Source organism: Chenopodium album, chromosome 21, assembly GCF_948465745.1.
Source record: "Chenopodium album chromosome 21, dcCheAlbu1.1, whole genome shotgun sequence".
NCBI lineage: Eukaryota > Viridiplantae > Streptophyta > Magnoliopsida > Caryophyllales > Amaranthaceae > Chenopodium > Chenopodium album.
This window is the reverse complement of record NC_137854.1, coordinates 40,883,164-40,910,868: the sequence shown is the minus strand read 5'-3', so window position 1 is coordinate 40,910,868 and position 27,705 is coordinate 40,883,164. Positions and strand designations below refer to the sequence as shown.

The window sequence follows — 27,705 nt, the reverse complement described above, 5'->3', positions numbered from 1 at the left end:
CTTTTTACTCCTGATTTGGACAGGGACACGTGTTGTTCTGAAAACTAGCTATCTATTCTAAGCATACAATTTTACTAAAGCTTTGTCATACTATTTGAATAGACGAGGGTTCCTCACTTCCTCAAATTGGCTAATTTTAAAAGGAATAATGTAATATACCCTCTTTACGTAATTAACTTGTGAAAGTGATTATACTCCGTGGTTTACAAATGTGGAGAATCACCTTTAAATATTAAAGAATTCTAAAATTAAGTTATGCTGGTTTTGAAGTCTCTAAAATTAGGGACCTAAAGTCCCTTATAATCACCGTACCAAAAAAATATAGAGTATATGTCTATATGAGTATGGAGGATTGCATTACATTAATAAAAATCAAGTTGTATCTGACGAACTTTTATATGTTTACGAAATTACTTGAACAAAAATCTTAAATAAAAACAAGAGTCATTTAGGCATGCTTTTCTTATAAGTTTATAACATCCTAAGCTTAAGCTTTTTCACATATTGAGTTTATGCCAAAATTAAGTTTGTACTTGTATGCTGGAGTTGCAGTAAAAGGGTTTGAGTGAATCCTTTCTTAAGAATAAGGTTAAGAATAATGTTAAGACTTATTTTGACATTAATGTTCGAGTGCACACTTTACTTTGACTGTCGTTTATAGTTTATTGTAAAGAATAATATAACACATTGAAGCCGAGCCTTGTTAGATTAGTCGTGTTTGATGTTATACATACCTTGTTCCATCGTACACTTTGTAATTCTAACTATCAATTTTTATTTATATGTATATACAAGTTTTTCAAATACATAATTGAGATATTATTTAAACTTAAAATTTTATAACATTAGGTCGGAATTTAAAGGTAAAGTACGTGTCAACATCTATTTGGAACAAGGTACATACTATATCACTTCATCTACCACCATATCATGGCTACATAACAATAACTTCATTTGGAAAAGTAGGTTGGCTTTCCTAAAATGTAACGTCGGAAATCATGTTTCCAAACCAAGGGTAGCATTCAATTAAGACTTAGAATGTGCAAACGTAAGCAATCGGATAGACAACAATGAGTGTTAATGACTTGGAACTTAAGCATATAATTGGCTCTTCTTTTTTTAACTATTGTTTGGAGCTAAGGCAATAATGTCATCTTTTCTTTGGATCAACTTAGAAGCTTATCCACTCATTTCACGTGACCATTGTTTAGCTTAAATAATTTGAATATATTAAATTCTAAATGCTTAGCATCTAATAATAGTCCAATAATAGTTACACATTCTTGAATTTCTTTACATTTGCGAGTTTAATCTTACAAGTGGTCAAAATAAATTAATTGTATACTTTAAAGGAGAAATCAGAGAAATTAAGAGATAATACTAGCTCCAAAACATGACGTGAAATACTATAAAAGAATGTACATTTAATAAACTACATACTCTTGCTAAAATGGTCTAAGACCTTTTGAGTTTTGAGAAATTCGAATATATTATGTTGAGAATTTAAGAAAATATTGACCGTACGAAAAAAATTATTACAATAAACAATCATTAAGAATATCAAGTAAAGAGTAGTTAGAAATATTAATTCAATTGCTACAAAAATAAGATAGAAGAGAATCTAAAAGAAATTTTTAAAATTAAATTAGATATTAATTAAACATGTACCTTTAAAATAAATAACGAAAAATATTTGTATTTTAATTTGTGAATAGTTGTTTCTTATTTCTTATATTGGAGTAAAAACTTTTCAATCTTTTGTCTCTAATGTTCTAATAAAGTAATAATAGTATCCTAATAGAAATTACGGAGGAATTTCTATTTTTCTTGAAACCGAGTAATTTCTAATTTTCTTGTAAACCTACCTTTTGAATTATTTCAATAACCTTATCCTTTGAAATAATATTCCGATTATTTACCAGTTGAAATATTCCAATTAATTTATTTATTTAAGTTATACACATTCTTTTTTGTTGTAACAAATATAATATTATGCGACGAGTAAAAGAATATGCGAGTACATTATGAAGACTCAAGAGGCTTTGAGATATGAATGCATCAACCTCAAAACTCCACATAAGAAAATGATACATAAATTTGTCCTTTTGTGAGTACTTCAGCAAACATATCATATGATATACTTGTCCTAGTAAGCTGATGTCATCTTATCTATTCGAGTTAATCCAATGTGAGTGCCATGACTTACTAGAAGGTGGTTCGTTCACTTGTATTTATGCGCATAGTTTATTGTTTGAGGTTGATGAATTCAATTTTTTAACTTTATTTTATGCTCTTATATATTAGAAAATTCATTGGATATTAAGTTATCTTAATTATGATGTGGATTAAATAATCATATATAAACTCATACAATTGAACTAAATAATATATATAATACATGCATGATCATGAATAAAGAATTGATAGATACATGATTTGTAGGGGGTTCAAAAAAACCCGACCCGATTTTCCGATGATCCGGTAAATACCCGACGGGAAATTTGGGGAAGAAAACTGTTTTTTCGGGACGGGTACCCGACCCGGAAAAATAACATGTTATCCGGGTCGGGACATGGGCCGTATTTTTTTAATACCCGGGTACCCGGATACCCGATGTCTTTAAAAAAAAAAAAAAAAAACCTTCCCTCAAAATAAGCCCAGCCCACCCTAGTTAGGGTTTGTTTCTCTCAAACGCTCCCCTGCCTCTCAGGCTCTCACCCCGTATCTCTCTCTTCCTCCTCTCATTCCCTACCTCCTTCCTCCTCTCTCTCTTCTTGCATCTCTCCCATTCCTTTCTTGCCTTCCTTCTTCCTTGAATTGAGTTCATCAGGGAGCGAGAATGTCTTCATCAGGGAGCAATCCAAGGCTACCATCGTCGTATGCGTCGATTACTCCACCATTCAGCAGATCGAGCTCCTCAAGATATTCCACGTGAACTTCCCGTCGATTACTCCGACTTTTGCGACCACCTATTAGTTAGTTAAATATTTTATTATGTCTTATTAATAGTATGATTAAGATGGTGAGAGAATGGCGTCATCATCTTATTGATGAATTTGTTGAATATTTGTTTGAGAATGGCGTCAAATTAGAAAGTGATTGGTTTGTTGGTGAGACTTCCTTGGGGGCTGGGGTAGTATAATTGTTTCTTCAGAACGATTGAACACTAGTGCTCCATTACATTCTTAGTAGATCTAATTCCTTTTCTCTTCTTTATTTTCCAATTTCATTAAAATTTGTCAACCCCTTTTATTTGTTTATTTTTTGCATCAAAGATTCAATTTAAGTTGTTAATTCCATGATCTTTTTTTAACATTTTTCCCAGAAATTGTAAATTTAATTTTGAATTCTACATTGTGTTTTTGCTATTTTTGATGATGATATAATGTTTTTTTTTTTTTTTAAAAAAAAGAAAGAAATCCGGATATCCTATGCCCCGACTCGAATAATTCGGGTACCCGGAACCCGGTTACCCGAGATATTCGGGTCGGGACATGAGACAAATTCTCAACTACCCGAAACTCCGGGTACCCGCTACCCGAAAACCCGGGTACCCGGATTTGAACACCCCTAATGATTTGGATGAAGTTAGGTTATATAATAATACGATTAATAATTAACTTAAACTTTATCCTTAAGAAAGTATAACAACTATATTATTCACCACCTTGAAAAAACTAAGTTTAGAAATTAAGTTCCAATTTAGATTAATGAAATAATTAATTTTCTTTGTAAAAAAAAAAACAAAAAACCAACACGTTCTTAATAAAATTTTACTTTTTTTAATTATAAACATAAATAAAGTCAAAATAATTTAATGTAGATATAGAGATATAAGACCCGTTTTCTTTAGCTTATTTTCAGTTCAGTTCATTTTAGTTCGACTCCAATCAGTTCAGTTAAGTTCTTATCTTAATTTCCTTCTCTCATAAAATATTCAGTCCAGTTCACTTCAGTTGAGCTCCAATAAATTCGGTTCTGTTCAGTTCAATTCAGCTCAGCTCAGTCAATCAGAACAGGCCCTGAGTGTAAATTCGTAATAAAATCAAAGTTCAGATAAATAAAAGAGATCATGTGAAAGCAATGACGCATAGAAGCCTAGCATATACAAACAAGTTGTTTCAACTAAACTTAAAGTTGATCCATATACAAAACCTCTCAAGTACTTTAATACAAGTTGCTAAGTACTTAAAACCCTCATAAATTAATCATATATTAACCGCATTTATAGACTACTAATCCTAAACTTGAGATTCTTTGATTCTTTCAAACTTTGATGGAATAATATGAAAATTATACCATATAGTTTACCTACCTTTGCAAGTATGCATGTATTATCTTCATCATACGAGGAATGTAACAAGTCAAAAAAGCCAAAAATAACTCCCTAATCAACATGACGTAACACTAATTTTAATTAAAAAAAATAATTATTAATAATAATCTTCTTTCCATACCTTTCACTACAAGACAAGAAACCCTCACCCATATAATCCCCTCACCTCTCTTTGCAAACATTTCAAACACCCATTTCATTCTTCCCCCCTTTTTAGCAAGAAAAACTCTATTTCTCTCTTTCCATCTTTTTTTTCCTAAATAAAAAATTTAAATTTCCTACCAAAAAAATTACAAAAAAAAAAAAAGCTAAGTTAGTATAATAATGGATGCAAAAAGATGTTCTAGTAGTCTTCCTCCTGGTTTTAGGTTTCATCCAACAGATGAAGAATTAATCATACACTACCTTAAGAATCAAGCTACGTCTAGGCCTTGTCCTGTTTCAATTATTCCTGAAGTTGATATATACAAGTTTGATCCATGGCAATTACCCGGTTCGTATATTTTAATTTTAATATATGGTCGTCTAATATGTAACATATTAACCTTGTTTTATGCATGAATGAAAACTTACTGAATTTATTTAATGATTGGTTTTGTGTTTTGTAGATAAGGCAGAGTTTGGAGAAAATGAATGGTACTTCTTCACCCCTAGAGATAGGAAATACCCTAATGGGATCCGACCCAATCGAGCTACGTTATCGGGTTATTGGAAGGCCACGGGTACGGATAAAGCCATATATAGTGGAGCTAAGTATGTTGGGATTAAGAAGGCTCTTGTATTTTACAAGGGTAGACCTCCTAAGGGGTCTAAAACTGATTGGATTATGCATGAATATCGTTTAACTGAGTCTAAGCATCAACCCGTCAAGCAACATGGATCCATGAGGGTACGTTAAGCCGCCTTTTTAGACTCGAATTTATTATTTCTAATGATTGTCTTAGAATTGTTTTACAATCATCTTTTAAAATAAAATGTTACCTTAAAAAATTATTATGTTATTAGAGTGGTCGTGTTATCAAACAGTTACTCTAATTGATAATTTAATAAAACTTTTGAAAATTAATTTGAATTCGTCTCAATGAATAATGATTTTGAATTTCACGTTGTTTTTTTTTTTTTTTTTTTTTTTTTTAAACAGTTGGACGATTGGGTGCTATGTAGAATCTACAAGAAGAGGCATGTCGCGAGGGCAGAGGAGAGAACAGAGGATTCATCAAGCTCACCACAAGGGCAAATAAGCATGGTGGAAGTAGGAGCAAGTGATGTTTCTAGTAATCAAAATCAACCAGAAATAAAATTCCCAAGAACTCAATCATTGTCATACCTATTGGATTTGGATTACTTGGGCCCAATAGCCCATTTACTAAATGACAACACTTCATATAATTCAAGCTTTGATGTCCAAACAAGTATGGGTAGTAATGCTGGATTTGACCAACATGTGGGCCCATACCAGAATATTGGATTAAGCTGTCACCAAATAAATGGGAACCCATGTTACCCATCATCTTACAAATAGGGTGTAGTATAGATTTAAAAGCACATCTCAATTTGTTTTGGAGATGTATGATTGTGAATAGTCTTAGGCCATCCAATTGTACAAAGATTATTATTCCTTGATTGATTGTCTTTAAGCTTTTATTAGAGACTATTAGTGTTGTTAATTTTCTATTTGTCTTGAATACATTAGGGAGTGTAATTGTTACTAGTTATAGAAGAACTAACTTATATGTTTAATGTTTAATACATACTTCGTTAGGAGGCAATGACTATTGTTCATTTCTCCGACTATATATATATGCGTTAGTTAAGTGATTCTAATACAATAAGTCAATAAGTAATAGAGAATTTAAAGATTCAAACAAAATTTCAGGGCTATTTTTGCTTATTCAGATAATTTATATATACCAACAGTACTTTTGACAAAAATACTTTATATTATTGTATTGTGTATTTTTAATGGTGACAATTGAGTTGTTCGAAACTTCGAATCGAGTTATGATCAAGTCATCATGTAATCACTTCCTCTATGGCCTTGAGTAATAGTTATTTTATACTCCGTATGCTTCGTATGATATTTTCCCATTATTAATTATCATCATACAATGTACCAAGCTTAGCTTGGTCTAGTGGGAAAGATTGCACCTTCCAATCAGAAGGTTGGGGGGTTCAATCCTCACTAGAAACACTTTGAGGGTGGGGATTCCTTACCCTTCCCCCCTCACTCTCAAAGTGTCTAACCTGCATATACCAGACCAAAAAAACCGTAAGGGTTGAGGTTCGGAGAGGGTCCTTCTCCTTACCGTAAAAAAAAAATAAAAAATAAAAAAGTTATCATCATACAATCATCTCATCAGTCCAAGAGAATCGTTGCTTGCATGTGGAATATACCTAATATTTTTCATGCACTAATTTCTTTCATTATGCTATCAAACAATGTCATAAATTATGCCACATAAATAGCTCCAAAGATGTTCTTTCTTTGTATCAGTTTTGCTCCTAAATTTAAACAGTAGTATAATGGAAGTAACATTTACATTGGGACGAAAAAAGGTCAAATTTGACTCTTCTTATCACCCTTTGTTTAATCTTTGAGGTGGTAGATTTTACCTAAGTATAACTGTATGAAAATGTTGACATCATTGCCTCATTGATGACTCGTATTTTATCCTTTATGATTATTGTATTAGGCTTACTAATTTCCATTGAATATTTGACGATTTGTAATTGTTATGAAAAGTATGGCGACTGTCTTTCCTTGGGCATCAAGCACCAAAAAATATCGGGTTTTGAGATCATATATTACGTAATTCAATTTCTGGCGGCAAATGTCGGTAGGTTTTACTAGCTTGTGAGAGATGCCAAGGTCAGTGCGTGGTTCCTACAGGCGCCTGTACCTTGCAGTGTACAGACGTTTCTCGCGGAAAGAATATATTATACAAATGTAAAGAACAAACATTTATAGTGAAAAGAACATACTATTAAATTGTAATGAACACATACCTAAAGTAAAAGGAACATATTATTACCAAAAAAGAGTGAAAAGAACATATTTCCATGTTCTTTTATTGTCAGTTAATGTACTTTTATTTGTAATATTATGTTCGTTGCTTATTGCGAAATGTTATTTGAATTTCGTCTTTAAATTATGGTGGGTATATATAAATAATGTTTACATAATATTATCATGTTTATTATTATTATTATTATTTTTTTTTGACAGGATGTTCTTTGTTAATTTTACCAATGTTCTTTAGATAAATAAAAAGTGATAACATAACATTTAGTTGTTCTTTACAAAACAGATATATGTTCTTTACAAAATAGTTGTACGTTCTTTACAAATTAGCTACATGTGGGTATATATAAATAATGTTACATAATATTATCATGTTTATTATTATTATTATTATTATTATTATTATTATTATTATTATTATTATTATTATTATTATTATTATTATTATTATTATTATTATTATTATTATTATTATTATTATTATTATTATTGACAGGATGTTCTTTGTTAATTTTACCGATGTTCTTTAGATAAATAAAAAGTGATAACATTTAGTTGTTCTTTACAAAACAGATATATGTTCTTTACAAAATAGTTGTACGTTCTTTACAAATTAGCTACATGTTCTTTCCGCGTTTTTTGGTGGTACCATGCTTGATACCACCGCCTGTAGCTTAAAATTTTCATGCCAAGGTAATCAAGGCTGTACTTGACCAGATTTTGTTTACGTTATTGTTGATTCTCTTTATAAAAATACCCCTCTTTTTTTGTTAATTACTACTTCCTTTGTTTCTTTTCAGTTGACACGTTTCTTTAGTCACGTTTGCCAATGCACTTATAAATCATTAATATCTTTAATTATCGATAAGCAAAAATTATGAAAAGTTGATATTTTGAAAGTATATAATGTGACGAATCTAACAAGATCCCACATACATGATTATATTTTTCATTACGTATAAAGCACAAAACATGGTCAAAAGGAGATGTGTGAATAGCGCTAAAGTCAAAACGTGCCAACTAAATAAAAACGGAAACACTCCTAGAAGTATGGTTTAGATGCATCCAACATCCTTTACTTTGTATACTAGTTAAGACATCACAAATTAGCAGTGACTTGGGTGCAAAGTGTGCCTTTAGTGAGCATTCCAACCATGTACTATTCTCATCAAAGCAGGTGAACCTTCCATTATATTTTTTAATATAATCAAATTTTTATTTTTTGATTTGTGTGCCGAAAAAAGTCTCATCAAGGTTTTAGGGGTCATTTTGGTCCTTTTAGATATGAATTGAGCTCGGAATAAACAAAAAAAATTACGTAAATGATTTGTTTTAATTTAAGCGAAATAAGGTTTTTGTGATATTTTAGTTCAAAAGAGTCCAAATTGAGCCAGAAATCGGTTAAAAATAACTTAAATTTTCTCGTTATACATGTCAATTATGTTATTTCTTGACATGCAAGACATCTTCATTTTTTTGTAATCCGAGCTAAATTTGTACCTGTAAAGAGCTATGAAACAAAGTCAAACTAATGCATCGTCATTTGTGTAAATTTTGACTATGTCAATTAATTTGAGACAAATAGAATATCATCTAGTATATTTAATTTAAGGAAAATGATAAACATAACCCCTAAGGAAATATCTAGGATAAATTAACATCTATTACATCGATATGTGCGTGATTTTGTCATGAATTCCCAACTTAATTTAATTTCGTTTTAAAAAGTATATTTATTGCTTATATATAGCACTATTTGTATATAGCCAGAAATCGGTTAAAAAGGGATACATATATTATTACTCCCTCCATCCCTAAATTACATTCCTATTTTTAGCATTTATTTCTCACATAATAGAGAGAAGTAGGAATGTAATTTAGGGACGGAGGGAGTACCATAATTTAACACCAAGTATTGTTAAAGTTATTAATGATTTAAATTATTAGAGGCTCAGAATTTCCATTTTTGGAGTCCTTTAAAAGTGCCTCCTTTGTAATTTCAAAAAAAGAAAAGTAAAGGAAATTGTAAAATAAACATGAGATAAGGTCATCAATTTCATGGCTTCGACACATCCGCAAGAGTAATAAATAACAAGACCGTGATATCTCACACTGACAAGAGTGATATCATAATCGTACTTTGATAACTTCTAAGTTTGATTTTATTTAATTTATTTACGTGTAAACATTAATGATGAATATCATTTGCATGTTGATTAATTAACTTTATCCATTCAAACAAAACTTTGAGAAAGTATGATACCTTTCATCCCACTTTAGAGGAAGATTACAAATTAAAAGCCTAGGACCACATTTACTAGCTAACTCTGGAATATCCGTAATGCTTATGGCTTGTACAAGATGATTTCCTATTTTAGTTTATAAACCACATTTTTATTTTGACACTGACCCATTACACTTATTGAGATTAAATTCGAATTGTATTAATTATTAAATTTGACCGACGAGAATATAAACTAGTGTGTGGTTCAAGTTGATCAAAAAGTGTTTGATTTGAGTTGGCTTGATGAGCCTTTTGCTATTCTGCAATAATCAGTGTTTTCAATTTGGTACTTACTTTGTGTGTGCCTTTTAAAATCATGTCTTGTTCTATACAACTGTCACATTTGTCAATGAACTTATAAGGAAAAATAATTGATATGTATAATTGAGATTAGGTTATGTAAACCTTGGATAATTATAGAACGTATTAATTAAGTGAATAGAGGTTCTACATGTCATTTTCTTACTTAAAGATATATTCTTTTATTAAAGGGAATAAGTTAGATTTCATATATGCCTTATGAGAGATAGGCATTTGGGAGTTTAGGAATTTAAAAATTAAGATGCAGATTTATCTTCCAAAAGAGTTTAATTTGGTGCATTGCATGTGTACACTTAGATAATGACATGGCAAAGATATTTGCCAAATCACAAGATAGAAAGTAGAGGATAACTTTGATGAGCAGCCAACTGTATTGAATCAGTCAGCTCGATCCATAACCTTTTTGACTGTTTTTTGCAATTCCGTTGGGTTGATCGCAAGTAAGCTCAACCAAAAGAATGTGAATTGTATAATTAATTTAAGGAGTACAGTAATAACTAATTTAATTAAATAGTGGAGCTAGGAATATATTTAGTGTTTATGTACATCCGCTTAATTGTTTTTCTCATGAAGTTTAAGCATTCATTGTACTTATAATTTTGGTAAGGAGGACCCTAACAATCCTTTTAATTTTTTTTTTTTTTTTTTTTTTTTTTTGGTCTAGTATATGAGGTTCAGACACTTAGAGGTAGAGGAAAGGAGAGGAGAAAATATAATCTCAGGCCAGATAACCCCAAATACTCTTATTAGGTAACATTTGAAACCTCATACGACATCTAGGCCAGGATTAGAGCTTAGAACTAACATAATTAATTACGTGAGCTAAAACTTTGTTGGTATCTATTGTGTTTACAATGACAAAGTTACAATACATAATATATGACAAATTAAATTGATCACACAAGGCCAATAAAATTTGGAGATTTAGGATGCCTAGTAGACTTAAATTTTTGGTAAGTATAAAGAACATAACAATCAATTTACGTATTTATTAAGATGTATAGTTGTAGGGAATATAGGGATGTAATTTTATAATACACTAGCGCGTGGCTAATCGTTGTATCAGGTTAAAGAAATTAACATTAGCTTTACAGATACTTTACGATTATGTACTTAGTATATGCTACAACTTTGAAAGACATTAATATGCGGAAAATTTGTCACTCTCTTCTATGGTATGTAAATATGTAATAACTCTAACTTAGCTTCTTTCGAGCATCTAAGAATCTTGTTTTTCAAATCTCAACCTCTTTAACCAAAAAAAAAGGACCTATGTCGAAACATTGTTCTTACTAATACACATACACATGAAATGATAGGCCTTTAATTTGAGAATTATTCGATTTTCGATGAACTCAACTTCTTCGGAATAACAAATATCGATGAAATGAAAGAACAAAGGAAAATAGTAAGGGTATTTATTCAATATCCCAATCTTATTCCTTATTTATTCCAAACAAGGAATAACAAATATATTATCCTTATCCCTCATATCAATTCTTTATCCTTATCCATAACTCTTTTCCTTATTCCTTTTACCAAACGCCTTGTAGAAGTAATGTTTGCATGATGTCAATTATTTTTATTACCATATCAAATTTTAATGTAAAACTACCTACATCTATAATAACCTAGAAGTAATTAGATTAGGTGGTTAACACAAATCACATGACTCATTCTTTGGTGCTTCCTTTTTGGCATACATGTAAAGATTGTTGGACATGATATTATAGCTAAATCATTTAATAAATTTTAACATCATTTCACCAACTTTTTTCTCAACAATAAATTTTAACCAATTACAAAACCCTACCTCTTTTCTCTTAATCAACATAACATACACTACCAAAAACTAGCCAAAATCATCCATAATTGTGTAGCTTCATAATCAAGAAAATGATCAAATCAGATAATTCTATACCCACAATTTCATCATCATCATCCTCAAATAATTATGATGATAATAGTTATTATAATATAGGATCCATGATATTGGTAGCTATTTGCATGGGGTTGTCATGGATAATAGTCCATAGGTGGGGCCAAAGGAACAAGGTGGGACCCAAGACATGGCCATTGATTGGAGCAGCACTTGAACAATTGATGAATTATGATAATATGCATGATTGGCTTGTTGAATATCTTTCCAAGTCTAAAACTGTTGTGGTTCCAATGCCCTTTACTACTTATACTTATATTGCTGATCCTGCTAATGTTGAGCATGTTCTTAAGACCAATTTTGCAAATTATCCTAAGGTACATATTTATGTGATGCTTTTGCTTAATCATCTTTAAGTTACACTTTATAGGCTTTTGAAATCCTGCTAATATTTAATTTCCATTGATGGGCTTATAGTTGGCCCGAAAATGTTAGCTTAATATAAGAAGTTAAAAGTAGAAAAATTCTAGTATTTTATTACGAAATAATATCAAATGATATGATTTTGTCATAGGTTTTGGGTACACATTCATTAGAGCTATGCATAACATAACTTTGCAAATCATTGAACATAAAGGATTTCTCTACCTGAATTGGAGATTCGTTGAAAGTTGTTTAATAATTTTTAAAGGGATATGTTAATTTGAAGTTCTATGGAAGTATCAAAATATACAAGATGGAAAAATAAATTAAACAACATATGTTACACTTTAATAAATTACCATTGTATTATGAAGGTAGCTCGGTCTAGTGAGATTTGATGCTTAGTATATGCAACACTAGAGTATTTGAAGATGAGAATTCTCGTACTCTTTTCTCCATAGTTCTAAAAACTTGACGATCTACCTACATGCATGTATTGTTATGAGTAGCTTATGACTTGTGTGGGGCTAACTCTAAAGGACTAAAGGAGTACCAATTCAATACTCCAATAATTTATGTCTATATCATAATTTAAATGTTTATATGCCCAATTAGCCATTGTATTTAAGATCTATTATTAGAGTTAATCAGCTACTTCGTGTATTATTTTTTTTTTTTTGCACCAAATTGGCAAAGTCCATAAAAATACTGCTCAATAAATAACACCCCTCAAATTGTTGCCACACATGAGCTTAGTTCTGTTATCCTTAAACGCATAAACCAAGCCCAATAGTGATGATTTTTATGGCCCAATTAAAACACACATGCAGTGTTAACAACAATAAAAACTACTATAAAGCAACCTTGTTAATTACGGAGTACTTACGGATTAATTTATACTCCGTATTTTGTTTAATGTTAGACATATAAGATATCAGAAAATATATGTGTTCTGTTATCTCTCCACCCTAATTTGTCATTTAAGCTTACCTTCGATTTACCAAAGTCGATACAAAACCAAACTAAACAAGTGAACAACCATCATTTCTATTATGACTTGAATTCTATGGAACTCAATATGAACAACCTTTTTGTCACCTCACTTCTAACTCAACTTTTATGTTATTTCGAGCAAGTTTTTCGTTCTCCCGTTTATCCACAGAAATATATATAGGTATGTACTTCAAGACATGGAACATAGGCCATGTTATGCACTTATGCATAGGAAGTATGCACACGTACTTCTTAGAGCGTGCTTGTTTTATTACAACAATAAACATTGTGTTTAGCTAATTATGGACTAAACTTTAGATTTCATAGATTTGTTTTTAATTTTTTTGTCTTAAAAAACCTGATCAGATAGATTTCATTAGCATATATTCTTCTGATTCATGTTAAAGCTAAGACCAGTTCTATAAGTAGATTTGGATAAAAATGTATCTATGATATTTTTTTTTTTCCCCTCAACAAAAATGACTAATTCTAATATTAATTTTTGTAACAAGGGTGAAGTCTACCAATCGTACATGGAAGTTTTGCTAGGAAATGGAATTTTTAATGCAGATGGTGAAAGTTGGAGGAAACAGAGAAAAACTGCAAGCTTTGAATTTGCATCTAAGAACTTAAGAGACTTTAGTACTGTGGTCTTCAGAGAGTATAGCCTGAAGCTTTTTAACATTTTAAGCCAGGCATCATTCGAGCATCGATCCGTTGATATGCAGGTAAATTGTTCAAAACTAATCACATTATGTTACATAAGCAATTAATGTCTAGGTCCGATTTCAAGGTACAAACTTTGATCATACCTTAAGAAAATATGTTAACATTTTTTTCGTGATGAATGTAATAATGCTAACAGTTAATACAAGCATGTTCATGAAACTATAACTAAATTTCCTCTGTTGTTTTTAGGAATTGTTGATGAGAATGACACTGGACTCGATATGTAAGGTAGGTTTTGGTGTAGAAATTGGAACATTGGCACCTGATCTGCCAGAGAACGCGTTTGCTCGTGCTTTCGATACAGCTAACATAATTGTCACACTAAGATTTATTGATCCTCTTTGGAAGTTAAAGAAATTTTTCAATGTGGGATCAGAGGCTTTGCTTAGTGAAAGTATTAAAATCATTGACGATTTCACGTATTCTGTAATCCGGAGACGAAAAGGTGAAATAGAAGAAGCTAAAAGAAGTTCCAACAACATCAAGGTTATTGCTTACATCATGAATTAGTTCTCACACTGTCTCAACCATTCATATGTTACATGATTATAAATTACGTGTTGTAATAGCTTTCGTTCCTTACCGAAAATTTAAAATTATGTGTGGTTAAACACTTCAGATGAAACATGACATACTATCAAGGTTTATAGAGTTGGGAGAGGATCCAGAGTACAACGCAACAGAGAAGAGCCTAAGAGACATAGTGCTAAATTTCGTGATCGCAGGACGAGACACCACAGCAACAACACTGTCTTGGGCAATATACATGATAATGACCCATGAAGATGTTGCAGAAAAACTTTACTTAGAGTTAAAAACAATTGAAGAAGAAAGAGCAAAGGAAGAAAATGTGGACTTAATTGAGTGTGATACAGAGGACCCTGTATCTTTTAACAAAAGGGTGTCACAATTTGCTGATCTTTTAACTTATGATTCTTTGGCTAAGCTGTACTATTTACATGCCGTTGTCACTGAAACTCTTAGGCTCTACCCTGCAGTTCCTCAAGTAAGCAATTATGATATAACTTTCCTTCTTGTCGGCTTTGTTTTATATTTAAAATACTAGATTCGCCACTGGTCACAATTGTTCGGAATTTGTAGGATCCAAAGGGGATATTGGAGGATGATGTACTACCAGATGGAACCAAAGTAAAAGCAGGGGGTATGGTGACTTATGTACCATATTCTATGGGTAGAATGGAGTACAATTGGGGTCCTGATGCTGCTGATTTCAAGCCTGAGAGGTGGCTTAAAGATGGTTTCTTCCAAAATGCCTCTCCTTTTAAATTCACAGCTTTTCAGGTATATTTCATTTTAGCAAATAACCTCCAGAGAATTTTTTTGGTAGGAAGTTTTAAAATAAGTTCAATTTGCTAGGAAGATTTAAATATCCGATCGCATATCATATTTAGTAACATCACCTTTATATACGTAAATATTTAATTTCTTACAAGTACAAAGTAATACGAGTAACTACTTAAAAACACAAAAGAAAAGATAGGACACAAATGTTAATAAACCCATCATTTTACACGCCGATTGTTAGTTTTACTATCGTACAGTACGTAGAAGATAGCTCACTCGAGTGCACAATGTTAACCGCGAACTAAGGCTCTATGAGGAATGACAATTGTACCCTCTATTCGAATGTAGTATTCTTATGTACCTATTCTAAATCATAATTAAATTCGAGTGGATGATTTGTGTCGATTAACATTAATAGAACGAGTTAAAATTTTGCAGGCAGGGCCAAGGATATGTCTAGGAAAGGACTCAGCATATTTACAGATGAAGATGGCGTTGGCTATTTTGTGTAGATTTTACAAATTTAAGCTGGTACCAGGGCACCCTATCAAATACAGAATGATGACTATTCTCTCAATGGCTCATGGAATGAAGGTTACGGTCTCTAGATGTACTTAATTAAATAGTTACTATTTGCAAGATTATTGTTAATTTATCATAAATATAACGTAGTATATGATTCGGATCATGTAATATTTAATATATGTTTTTTTTTTTTACTTTGTTTTTTAATGTCACAGTACACAATAAGTATGAAAGTTCGAATATGCGCCTAACTGCATCTAGATCCTAGAGTTAGATCTATTTTAGCCAAAAGTATTTTTTGTTTATTTGAAAATTTTGAAACGAGCAAGAAATTACTCTCGAGCACATGCATCTGATTTTTTGTGCATATGGTTTCATGTAAGGATCTCTTCTATAAGTAACCAAATATCTAATTTAAACTTTGTAATAAAAAAAAAAAAAAAAAAAAAATGTTAGGCAGCAGAAGCTGCTGTGCGCTTTGGGATTGAGCTAGCCGTGCGTGCCATCAGACACAACCTCTCTATGCTAGTCATTGGCACCTGAACTCAAGCTTTAACCGATTTGACCTAACTTGAACTTAAACCGAACAAATTTGATGCATCCTAAATTCAACCTGACTCGAAATTGACCCAACTAGTACTTGATTCAATTGATCTATTTTGACCCAAATTGATATTAACCCGACCTGTTTTTAATCCATGGCATGATTTCAAACCGACCATCAAACCAATCATAATTTTAAACCCAACTACTTGTATTCTCGTAAAATTGTACGATTGAAGAATAATGATAATTTTAAAAAGATGACATTCGTTTGTGTCACATGTGTCTATATTATTATTTATCGTTTTGCTTATGTCAGTTTTATAAGTCATCGATAATTCTATTTCAATTTGGTTTAATGATAAACTGACACATGAACTGATTGAATGAGAACTAATACTTCGTAATTATTAATGACACGATATGAAAATTGACACATGAGTGACCTAATAATCTAATATCAACTTTATAATATAATAAGGTGATAACCTAGTAATTATCCCAGTTTAAATATGACCTTATTTGAATATTGAATTTAGTCAACTTGGTCAAATATTCGGCCAAACACAATAGAGATCTAGATTGAAATTGACATAATACAGAAAAAATAATATCTTAATCAAACTAAACTAATTAACCGATCCAAAATCAATCGGATCAAAAGTCATCTGACCTAAAATTAACCGGATTACGCCCATTTTGAACCTAATTTGAATTTATCCGAATTGATCTAACCCAAACTTGACCCTTACTCAACATACCTTGACTTGGAATCGACCTAACTCAACAGTGACCCGGCTCGACTCGAGACAATTGCAAGTTAAAAGGGTAACATTAACCCGAACATACCCAACCCATTGTGAATCAATGAAAACTTTATTTGATTCCTAGAATTGGCACCTCTAATAACACTCCCTAAATGATCTGCAAAAATGAAAAGATCGACTTTAATTATTTACTCATGTGAACACCGTAGCAAAAAAAATACAGGAAATTATACTTTAATAATCCCAACTATTGTCGATTTACTTCTAATAATCCCAGCTAAGTTTTATTTTTTTTTAATAATTCTAATTGTGGGGTTAGTTTGTCTCCAATGGTCACAACCGGTAGGTCAACCAGGGTCAATAACCTGTTATAACAGGTGACCATGACACGTGTCAACACGTGATTGGTCCAAATTAAAAAATTGAAAACAAAAAATAATAAAAAAAACCCAAAACCTAGCCTAGTCAGCCACCTTAACCCTCACCGCATGCCAAACCCTAATTTCTACTGAAAACCGGCCGGCCACCTACCTTAATCACTAAAATCGTCCTCTGGCCCTATACCACCCATCTAACCTACCCCCAACCTCCGAAACCACCAACCCTGCCTATCCCGACCATAATAATATAAGTAATAACCAACTACTGGAAAAAGGGTTTTTAACGACAAACAATTTCGTCGTTAAAAGCCCAAATAGTGGTCGTTAAAATTATTAACGACGAAAAAGATTTCGTCGTCATTGTCAATTCGATGTAATAGGCTCTCTCGTTATTGGTTATAACGACGACGTTCGTCGTCAACAAACAACGATGAATAAAGACCTGTTGGTACTCTTTAACGACAAAAAATCAAGTCGTCATTATTTAATAACAACGGTGCATTTTTTTGTCGTAATTAGAATTCAATAACGATGAACGATTTATATATTAACAACCACTTTATCCCTTGCTAAATAATAGTCTATAATCTTAAAAATTCAAAAATTCCATTATTAACGACAATGAATGTTTGTCGTTAATAATGGATACATACAACAAGAACAATTGACTACGTAACAATAATTAACATTCGATTTAAACATAATTTCATCAACCATATGCATAATTTAACATCAACTATTGGATTTCAATCTCAAACGAAGTGTCATACAAATATTAGTATGATCCATATATATCATGCTAACAATAAACCAATTCTCCATCTTAAAGTTAAAAAAATAATACTTAATGCTAAAAGTATCATAATCACAAATAATTGTCATACATACATTAGTATGATCCTTATTCCTAAAAAAATCCTATTCTTAAAAGACAAAGAAAAATAACCTATTCTTTATGGCCATGAACATCATTGCTTTTCACGATTAGGTGTTGGAGTTTGTGTGTCTGTAACATTGTTCTTCGTAAGAGAAACATTAAATTGTTTTAAGAGTGTATCTTTAAACATCTTTATTTCAGCTTCAAACAAACCCATGCGACTCTTAAGTTCAGTGTTCTCTTCTTGATTAAGTTCTACCTGATTTGTAAGAGCTTCATTTTGTATTTTAGCCGCATTTAACTCGGTTTGAAGAACTTCTCTGCTAGGATGTGGTCCATTCATATCCTTTAGAGTTATTCCTCCACCTAAGCCCACAACTCGATCTTGAGACTTGGATTTAAAAACCTTTTGTGAAACCTGATATTCAAAGAAAATAAAATATGTGTTTCTAAATAAAAAAGTTATTTGTACATATATACTTTAATGGAGTCAGATAAAAACGACATATGACAAAAATATGAAATTTCAAAAATTGAACGCATATGACAAAAATATTAGTGCCTCCCATATTACCACATACATCATCTAGTTGTCTTGCACGGCCTATAGTATCACCATAGTTCCACAATGCAAGTTCTGGTTCTATATATTATTTTCTATTCATCATGTCAAAATATTTATTTCCCAGATCAACTAAACCACAATGACTACATGCAACTTAAATTCCAAAAAACGTTATGCTGTTAGGAAAAAAAATATAAAATACAGATATATCATCAGTGGCAAGACCATGGACTACCAAGCCAGTAGTAATTGAATTCCAAATCCAAGCCAATACAATTCCTTATAAATACCAATCATTTGGGTATTGGAATATTCACTTGAGTTAGTGAACTCTAGGGGATCTCCAAAAGCGAGAAAACCTTAGTTCGTAATTAAACTCTAAGTAATTTTGGTCTAGCCTCGTCTAAACTACGGGGTAGGCTAGGGCCGGTTCGGTGATTGTGGGTGTGAGACGTTGGAGGTCTTGCATTTGCGGAGTTTTAAGTTTTCCAAGTCCAAGCTCGATTAGTGAGCGAAGCACGCGTTGAGGGTGAGCTTCTTTCTCTCTCTTCTCTTTATGTGTTTGTGTTTTATTTATTTGCATGCTATTTTGTTATGTTGTAATTATTATGCATGCGATTTGGTTTTTGGGTTTTCTTTCCGCATGGTGTCGGACACCGTAAAACCCGATATATGCCACCATAACTGCCCTTCCTCCCTTCTCCTACTGCCTGAACGGTCGACTTCGAGGGTGGGGAAAGGTAGGAAGGGCGATTTTTGTGGCGGGGGAAGGGGCGTTGCTTTTTTTTTTTGTTTGAATTCGTTTTCCTTTGGGGGTTTGGGAGGCTGGCCGACCATTTTCTAGGAGTTAGAGAGGTGGCCAGCTAGTTCGGGTGGGATGTGGGTGGCTTGGAACAGTGGGGGTTGACTGGGATCGATTTCTAATTTTTTTATTTTTTTTTAATAAAAATAATTAGGCCAATCATGTGCAGTACGTGGCATTTAAAAAACAATTTTTTTTTCAGGTAATTAGTTTTTGAGACGGTTGGAGGCAAACTGACCCCCTTAGTTATGATTATAAAAAAATAAACTTGTACTTGGATAATTAAAAGTAAATCGGCAATAGTTAGGGGCATTCAAATGACCAAGAATTCTAAAACCCTAAATGAAGAGAGAGTAGAAAAAAGATCGATTTGTTATGTCTATGTTTTATTACATAAAGTCACTCTCTTTAAATGAGTAAAAATTAAGGGTAAAATTGTCATTTTACCATAAATAACCTACCATAAAAGGAAAGAAAATAGTTTGTTGCAAGTAATGTGGAATGGCTATTTATGGTATTTGTTGCGAGTAAAAAGAAACGGAGGGAGCACAAGTATTATTTATAATCTATCTTTTGAGGTAGGAGAGAGGAAATTGTTAAGTAATTAACATTGGTATGTAATACTATTTGCTTCGTTTTTTATAAGATGCATTACTTTATAAACACAGAAATAAATTCTTTCTATCTTTTTTCTATCACATTTTATTTTTTCTCTTTGTCTCTCTCTAAACCAAAAATTGTCTAGAAGTCCAAAATAACAAAAATGAAAATTAAACGGAGGAAACATAATTTTTATGGCGTGAACCATATAATAATACCACAAAACAAAAAGTAGAAAGATGAAAAACAAAGACAGAACAATGAGGGTACAAATAAAAGAAGAGATTTGAATAGAAGAAGAAAAAGCAATGCGAGCGCACACATAAATACATATATTAGTGTACGAATTATTGAGTTACAATTTGCAATAAAGAAAAGCACACGCACACACAAACGAAGCATAGAATCGGAAATCAGGACATGTATGTATGTATAGCTTACTGTACTAAGGAAAGGGTAGTATGAGAATGAATATCATATCCAATTCCCTTAGTATGGTAGATAGATCATACGGACTAGTTTATCGGGGGACTGATATCGAACGTCGCAGATACGTTAGAACTATTACCAACTTCTTTAATTTGAGCACTCGCCTCAGCTCCAGTATTGTCATCATCATTGAAAGAACTAGTCGAACCAGAGGCGTCGAGGCTATCTTGTATGGTGTCCCAAGTAGAATCGCTTACTTTACCACCATCGGAAATATAGCTACCTTTAGGGCCAGTTTCCACGTAGATCTGAAATGATGCAGTGGGTTTATATAATTAACTATTTTAAAAATTTTACAGTAATCATTTGAAATATGACTGACTTTTTACATTTATTTACTACTCTTTAGTTAATGTAATTGGAATAATATATGTAGCAAGGTTCGTTTACCTGATTTTTGGTTCCAATGGTAGACCAGGCCAAGATATATGCACAATTGACGTCGCTACTACCTTCATTACTAGGGCCAACATAGATGACAGCCCCCTTCGAACCCTTTGGTGCATTGATACCTTGGTGCACAAACTTACGAGAACGGCTCGCTGGAATTTTTGGAGGGTAAGAGCCAAAAACTTTACCAGACCAATTTTTATGGTCCTGGTACGTCACCTCTTCCTTACCATTATTCACAATACCGATTATTGTGGTAAGCTGTTGATGACCTGCGCTCAACATATTTCCCGAGACTTTAAAATCGGTTGTACTTAACTCCTCGTCTAACTGAGCTAGAATCCCTTTGTTCTTCTGACTGATTTCCGGTGATGATTTTCCCATTTTTTTTTTAAACGTTAATCTGTAAATAAATGAGAAATACAAAATTAAAACATGTATGTGCTACGTTATAAATAATAATAATGTACATGCTCATATATATATATTTATGGTACGAATTAATAAGTATAATGTATCAATATATAAATACTCTTGTCAAAAAAAAAAAAAAAAAATCAATATATAGATACAATCGAGATTCGTGAAGAACATAAGTTAAGTGTACATTACCTTCTTTTTGATTGATTAGAGGAACTCTACTTTTGTATGTTGCGCTTAACTTTTGATGAGACTACCTCTTTCTGCTTCTTTCTTATTTATAGGCAACAACCTATAAGCTAAGGAATTATTTCTTCACTAATGCAACGATTATTTACTATTGAATAAATTAATAATGTTATTGGCCGGTGCAAATTATTTTAAAAAAACCTTTTTTTTTTTTTTTTTTTTAAAATCTTTCTTTAAAATAATATCATTGACCAAGAATTTTAATGCATTCTTAATAAAATCATGCTCAAATGCACAACTTTCACCATTAGGGCCTGTTCACTTCAGCTTAATTTCAGTTCGGTTCACTTCAGCTTAATTTCAGTTCAGAACAGTTCAATTCAGTTCAGCTCCAATCAGTTCAGTTCAGTTCAGTTCAGTTTAGTCTAGCTCAGTTCAGTAAATGTGAACAAGCCCTTAGTATCATTACTTATCTTTTAATAACTTAAAGTACAATTAGAAATAAATTTACATTTGGAACATATATGTTTAGATGACATAAGTACATAAAAAGACATGTTGATTATTATACCCTGATTAAAAAAATGGTCAAAGTTCATACACTAATTATGCAAAAATTGAATTGTAACATATAGTAGAGTACAGAGGGAATAATATTTCTATTGACTTCTTTTTTTAATCAAAGAAATTAGATGTCTCCTTAATAGAAATTATATATATACAAGTATGACATAAAGATAATTTTTTTAATAGTAATATACTAATGTATGTGTATTCAAATTTTGTGGTAACCACGATATTTCATTAGTGACGTATGCTAATGTGTATTCAAATTTTGATCATTAAGATTTATCATTAGATATACTATACGCATCTAGCACTCTATGCTACACATTGTCATTGGGAAATTTTATAGGCAAAATAGGTTTAATAACCCCAAGATAGGCAAGTTTTAACTATATATTCTCAATAATTTTCGTTCATTCTTGGATAATCCAAACTTTCATTTTTATTTGTTTTTTAAATTATGGCAAATCAGTCATAAATATTTTGTTACAGGTCAATTAACACGTGTCAACAAGTGTTAGGAAAAAAAAAAACAAAAATAAAACAACATAATTGAAAAAAAAGAAAAGATAAAGTACCCACAGCCCAACGAAGTGAACGAACCACCTCTCCCCTTCACTTCTAAGCTACCACCCCTCATACAATAAACTTTTAATTTTGTTTTAAAATTATGGGCTGTTAACTATTTGAAAGTGACAAATAACAAAATTAAAGCTTATGGGGTTATAATGGGGTTGTTTGAGTAGACTTCTTTTTATTACGAGATGTCTTGCTATAAAAGAAATTAATAGACTTCTTATAATTAATTAGACGTTGGCCAATTGATCTGGCTGAAATACATTAAAAAAAAAAGGAAAAATAAACTTTAATAATCCCAACTCTTTCCGATTTACCTACAACAATCCCAATAATTGCCGATTTACCTACAACAATCCCAATAATTGCCGATTTTCCTCCAACAGACCCATCCGGTCAAGAGTCAACGACTTGCTGTAACAGGTAACCAATACACGTGTCAGCACGTGATTGGTCTAAATTAAAAAATTAAAAAAAATAAAAAAAAAAACAAAAAATCCTCACAGCCACCACCCCTCCCTTACGCCACCATGAAACACTAGGGGCATTCCCAGCCCGTCGGGAAACGGCCGGCCATCTCCCCCGACCCTTGAAAATGGCCGGTCGGCCCTTCCCAACCACAAAAATCACCATCGCCGACCCATTCCCACCCCCAAACCATCGAATTCGACCTCTAAAAACTTCCACTCCCAAACCATTGAAACCGACCCTTGAAAACAACCTTCCCACCATAAAAAACGACCGTCCACCCTTCCCCAACCCCCGAATTTGCCCCCCTAGGCAGTTTCGACTTTCGAGGATGTAGGAAGGGAGGAGGAGCAACATTGATTATTTTTTTTTTGTTTTTTTTTTTCGGCGATAGGGGAGCGAAGGGAGGAGAATGGTTTAGGGGGATGAGATGGTTCGAATGTGTGTTCTTGGGGGGTTGGGAGGGCCGGCCGGCCATTTTAGAGGGGTTAGGGAGGTAGCCGGCCGGTGGCTGGTGGTTTTGAGGGTTGTCTTAGGGTTTCACGGTGGGTGAAGGGAGGAGGGGGTGGCTGCCTGGCTGGGTTGATTTTACTTTTTTCTTTTGTTTTTTAAAGCTGATTCGATTTCTCTTTTTTTTTTCTTTTGTTTTTTTAAATTTTTTTTTAAAATTAAGCCAATCATGTGATTACATGTGGCATTTAAAAAACAAAAAAAAAAAATTTACCCTTTCAGCAAGTAACCGGTTTTTGGGACTGCTGGAGGAAAACTGGGTGCATAGTTAGGATTGTTAAAAAATAAACTTTAGTTGGGATTGTTGTAGGTAAATCGACAATAGTTGGGATTATTAAAGTGTATTTTTCCAAAAAAAAAAGAAAAAAAGGGTGCAATTAGCAAATATTTATTAATAAAAATTACTTATTGGAAAAATGAAAATTAAAAATCCAACCTTTAGTTAATCTCACAAAAATCCAACCTTAATACCCCACCTTCATCTAAAGATCCATCACCTGTTGATAACCTGTCTTTTTAGCTAGGTTATAGGTCACGTGTTAGCTATTAATAGGTTATTAAAAAAAAAATAATTAAAAGAAAAAAAAAATCAGAAAACCCAGCCCCACCCTCTTTCCCTGACCACCTATCCCATCGGCCACCGGAACCCAGCAACCACCCTCTTTCCCTTACCACTCCTCTCATCGGCCAGCCACCCCTACACTCAATTTCCAATCTCCATTTCAGCAACCCCACAACAACCACAATCACAACCGCACCACCCTCCAACTCCAACCTCACGCTGCAACGTTCCCACCAATCACCAATCCACATCCATCTTGCTCGCCACCACATGAACCAGCAACACAACCGCACGGCCACACACTTCACCAACAACAAATCGCCACCTTCACCAACAACATCAACTCGCCAACAACAAAAGCAATTGGCGCAATTGCAGCAGCTAACCACCAATTTCAACCCGATATTAGCCAACAATCGACCACCAACCTGCTGCCCCAAACTACGACCACCAATCGCCGCCAATCACCACCAATCAGCCCTTATCACTCACAACAATTCCCCAAATACACGCACCTACCCCAAACCGACCACCAATTTTGGTTGTCGCCGTATCATTTTCACCACCGCAATCGGAGCCCACCAAGCGCTACCACCATTCAAACTTCAACAAGCCCCAACCTCACGCAACAATGTCCATTCGATCAACCATTGCAGCCCCAAAATTAAAGCAGATAGAAGGTTCAATCGAGTCGGGTTTCGGATTTTAGTGGTGGTGATTGGGTTACGGGTGGTGGTGTTGGTGCGAGTTGTTTGGGGTGGTTGACTGGTGTTGGTTTTGTGCTGGCGGTGTCATTGGTGGATTGTTGGGTTGTTTCCATTTTTGAGGAGAGAGCGAGGAGAGAGAAAAAGGAGGAGTGAGAAAGGAAATTGAGAAATTTTTTTTTTAAAAAAAAAAAACTTTTTAAGTTGTTTCACAAGTTAAAGGTCAAATGGATCTTTTGGTGAAGGTGGAGTATATAGGTTGGTTTTTAAGAGAAGATCAAGCAAAGGTTGGATTTTTAATTTCCATTTTTCCTAATTTATAATACAAAACTAGTTATTGGCCGGGCAATGCCCGCATCGTTATAAATTTGTTTAATCAAACTTTATTTTGGCATTGTTTGTCACTAAGAGTAGGGGTGTCCGTTCGGACTTTGGATTGGACTGAAGCCTTGTCCAATCCAATCCGAAATATATTTGGAGTCTCATTTTATAGTCCAAATCCAAAGTTTTCAAAATCCAAACCAATCCAATCCAATCCAAATTAAAGTATCATAGTCCGAATCCATTCCGATCCAATCCGAATCAATAATAAAAATAAATTTTCCTAAGATTTTCATAAGAATCATAACTCCAATAAACAAAACAAACTTTAAATAGTAATAAGGGGATTTGGTGGATTTGGGCTTATTAATGTTATATGGGTTGAGGTCATATTATTAATATTATTTCTTTAATATATATATATATATATATATATATATATATATATATATATAAATTCGGACTGTATTGGACTTTTTGGACTTAAAAAATTCGAGTCCAAATCCAATCAAAAAATCCGAATTTCAAAATTTTTGAGTCCAAATCCAATCCAAATAAAAAAAGTCCAATCCGAATATCTTATTTGGACTGGGTTGGATTGGATTGGATTTCGGACTGGAGTTCGAATAATGGATACCCCTAACAAAGAGCATCAACACTCGTGGTATAATTTTATACCACGGTGTAAATATTCATCCAAAAGTTGCAAATTTTTACTACCTTGGTGGCATAAAACTATACCATCAAATGATATATACCATCCCATGGTAAACTTTTGCTTCGTTCCACATGAAACATGAACCAACCAGGTCACGCCATGTGGACTGGTTGTCATACATCTTTTAATTTATTTATTTTTTTTCAATTGCATTTTAAGAAAAAATTAAGTCAAAAATAATAAAAAAAAATTACCATTGTTTATAATTTTTCAAGACATACACATAGACACCCATATTAATATAGTTTTATATATTTTTGAAATTCACTTTTTTTAATTCTATCTAAATTGCTTATTTTTATTTAATCAACTTTATAAATAGTAATTAGTTATTATAAAACAAAATATAATTATAATTTAATTAAGTGTATAATTCATACATATAGGAGAGAGAAAGTGTGTTGGTAAACTTTTTTTATACCATGGATGGGGTGATTTTTGAAGAAAGTAGTTGAGATAGAGAGGTGGTATAAATTTTTATACCATGAGTGATGATGGTCTAAGAGTTTAAGTTGGTTAATTACTTTTTTTTTATAAGTTGGTTTGACTATAAGAATAATTTTTTCCATTAAAATGTAAGGATAAATGATAAATCAAATCTATCTTTATAATTTTGATGTCATTATATACTAAATATTAATCTATAATCACTATTTTATGGATAAATGCACAGAAAAAGAGTAATTATTAAGTTCTTACAAACTATATTATTGTGCAATTAATAGAAGTTACATTCCAAGGGAAATTTAAATAGGGTGGTTATACATATGAAGAGTTTTTCAATTAAACTAAACATTAATATATGGATGTTAGCAATTGAAGAGTTTTTGCATGAAAACTAACATTACTAAAGTTCAATTATGTGGCATGTTCAAATATGATGTGGCGGAATAACACAAGAAAAGTGACATAAGGCAATATGATACTATGACTTCTTGACTCAATTTCATACTATTATTTTCGAGTATTTAATTATGGTTAAGGACTATGAAGTTAGTAATCTCATGGATTATGTATGGGGTGTAGCTTTCATGGATTAATATTCGTTGTTACCTTTGTCCCTTTCTTAGAACCCATGAACGGTTTATCAGTTCCTTAAAAACTTATTAGCGACTCCCTACTTTATCGTTCTTTTCGTGATAATGTCAAATCCGACCTCCTATGATTGCCAAGCATACTCACAACACACTTATTGATGTAGGCATGCATCAATCGATACCTATAATAAATGATTGGGTTTGGGGGAGAACAGGGGTGGCAAAGGCGGGGGAATTAAAAGGAGTGGCTACGGTTGGGGGAAAGGGGGCGGTAGGGTGGGTGCAACTGGGGGTGGCTACGACTATGGAAGGGTGACATCGCCCGGGCCAATAAGTAGTTTTGTATTGTAAATTATTTTTATTAATAAATGTTTATTTGTTAATTGCACCCTTTTTTTTTAAT

The 27,705-nt window shown here is 32.5% G+C and overlaps 2 protein-coding genes across 2 annotated transcripts; both read left to right on the top strand.

The window, feature by feature from the left end:
- Window positions 1-4,535: 4,535 nt before the first annotated feature.
- Window positions 4,536-6,069, top strand: LOC145601301 (NAC domain-containing protein 2-like). Its single transcript, XM_081657298.1, has 3 exons — window positions 4,536-4,829; window positions 4,945-5,225; window positions 5,478-6,069. The coding sequence occupies exons 1-3, from the start codon at window positions 4,661-4,663 to the stop codon at window positions 5,856-5,858; spliced, it is 831 nt and encodes a 276-aa protein (XP_081513424.1). The 5' UTR covers window positions 4,536-4,660; the 3' UTR covers window positions 5,859-6,069.
- A 5,886-nt stretch (window positions 6,070-11,955) lies between these two features.
- On the top strand, window positions 11,956-16,190 carry LOC145602948 (cytochrome P450 704B1-like). Its single transcript, XM_081659091.1, has 6 exons — window positions 11,956-12,219; window positions 13,771-13,986; window positions 14,177-14,473; window positions 14,607-14,993; window positions 15,089-15,289; window positions 15,731-16,190. Exons 1-6 carry the CDS (start codon window positions 11,971-11,973, stop codon window positions 15,908-15,910), a joined length of 1,530 nt encoding a protein of 509 aa, XP_081515217.1. The 5' UTR covers window positions 11,956-11,970; the 3' UTR covers window positions 15,911-16,190.
- Window positions 16,191-27,705: the final 11,515 nt, after the last annotated feature.

Coding starts and splice junctions, on each gene's coding strand:
- LOC145602948 (XM_081659091.1), top strand. CDS start 11,971: ATGGGGTTGTCATGGATAATAGTCCATAGGTGGGGCCAAAGGAACAAG. Junction 14,994..15,088: donor TCTACCCTGCAGTTCCTCAA/GTAAGCAATTAT, acceptor CGGAATTTGTAG/GATCCAAAGGGGATATTGGA. Junction 15,290..15,730: donor TTAAATTCACAGCTTTTCAG/GTATATTTCATT, acceptor AAAATTTTGCAG/GCAGGGCCAAGGATATGTCT.
- LOC145601301 (XM_081657298.1), top strand. CDS start 4,661: ATGGATGCAAAAAGATGTTCTAGTAGTCTTCCTCCTGGTTTTAGGTTT. Junction 4,830..4,944: donor TGATCCATGGCAATTACCCG/GTTCGTATATTT, acceptor TGTGTTTTGTAG/ATAAGGCAGAGTTTGGAGAA. Junction 5,226..5,477: donor AGCAACATGGATCCATGAGG/GTACGTTAAGCC, acceptor TTTTTTAAACAG/TTGGACGATTGGGTGCTATG.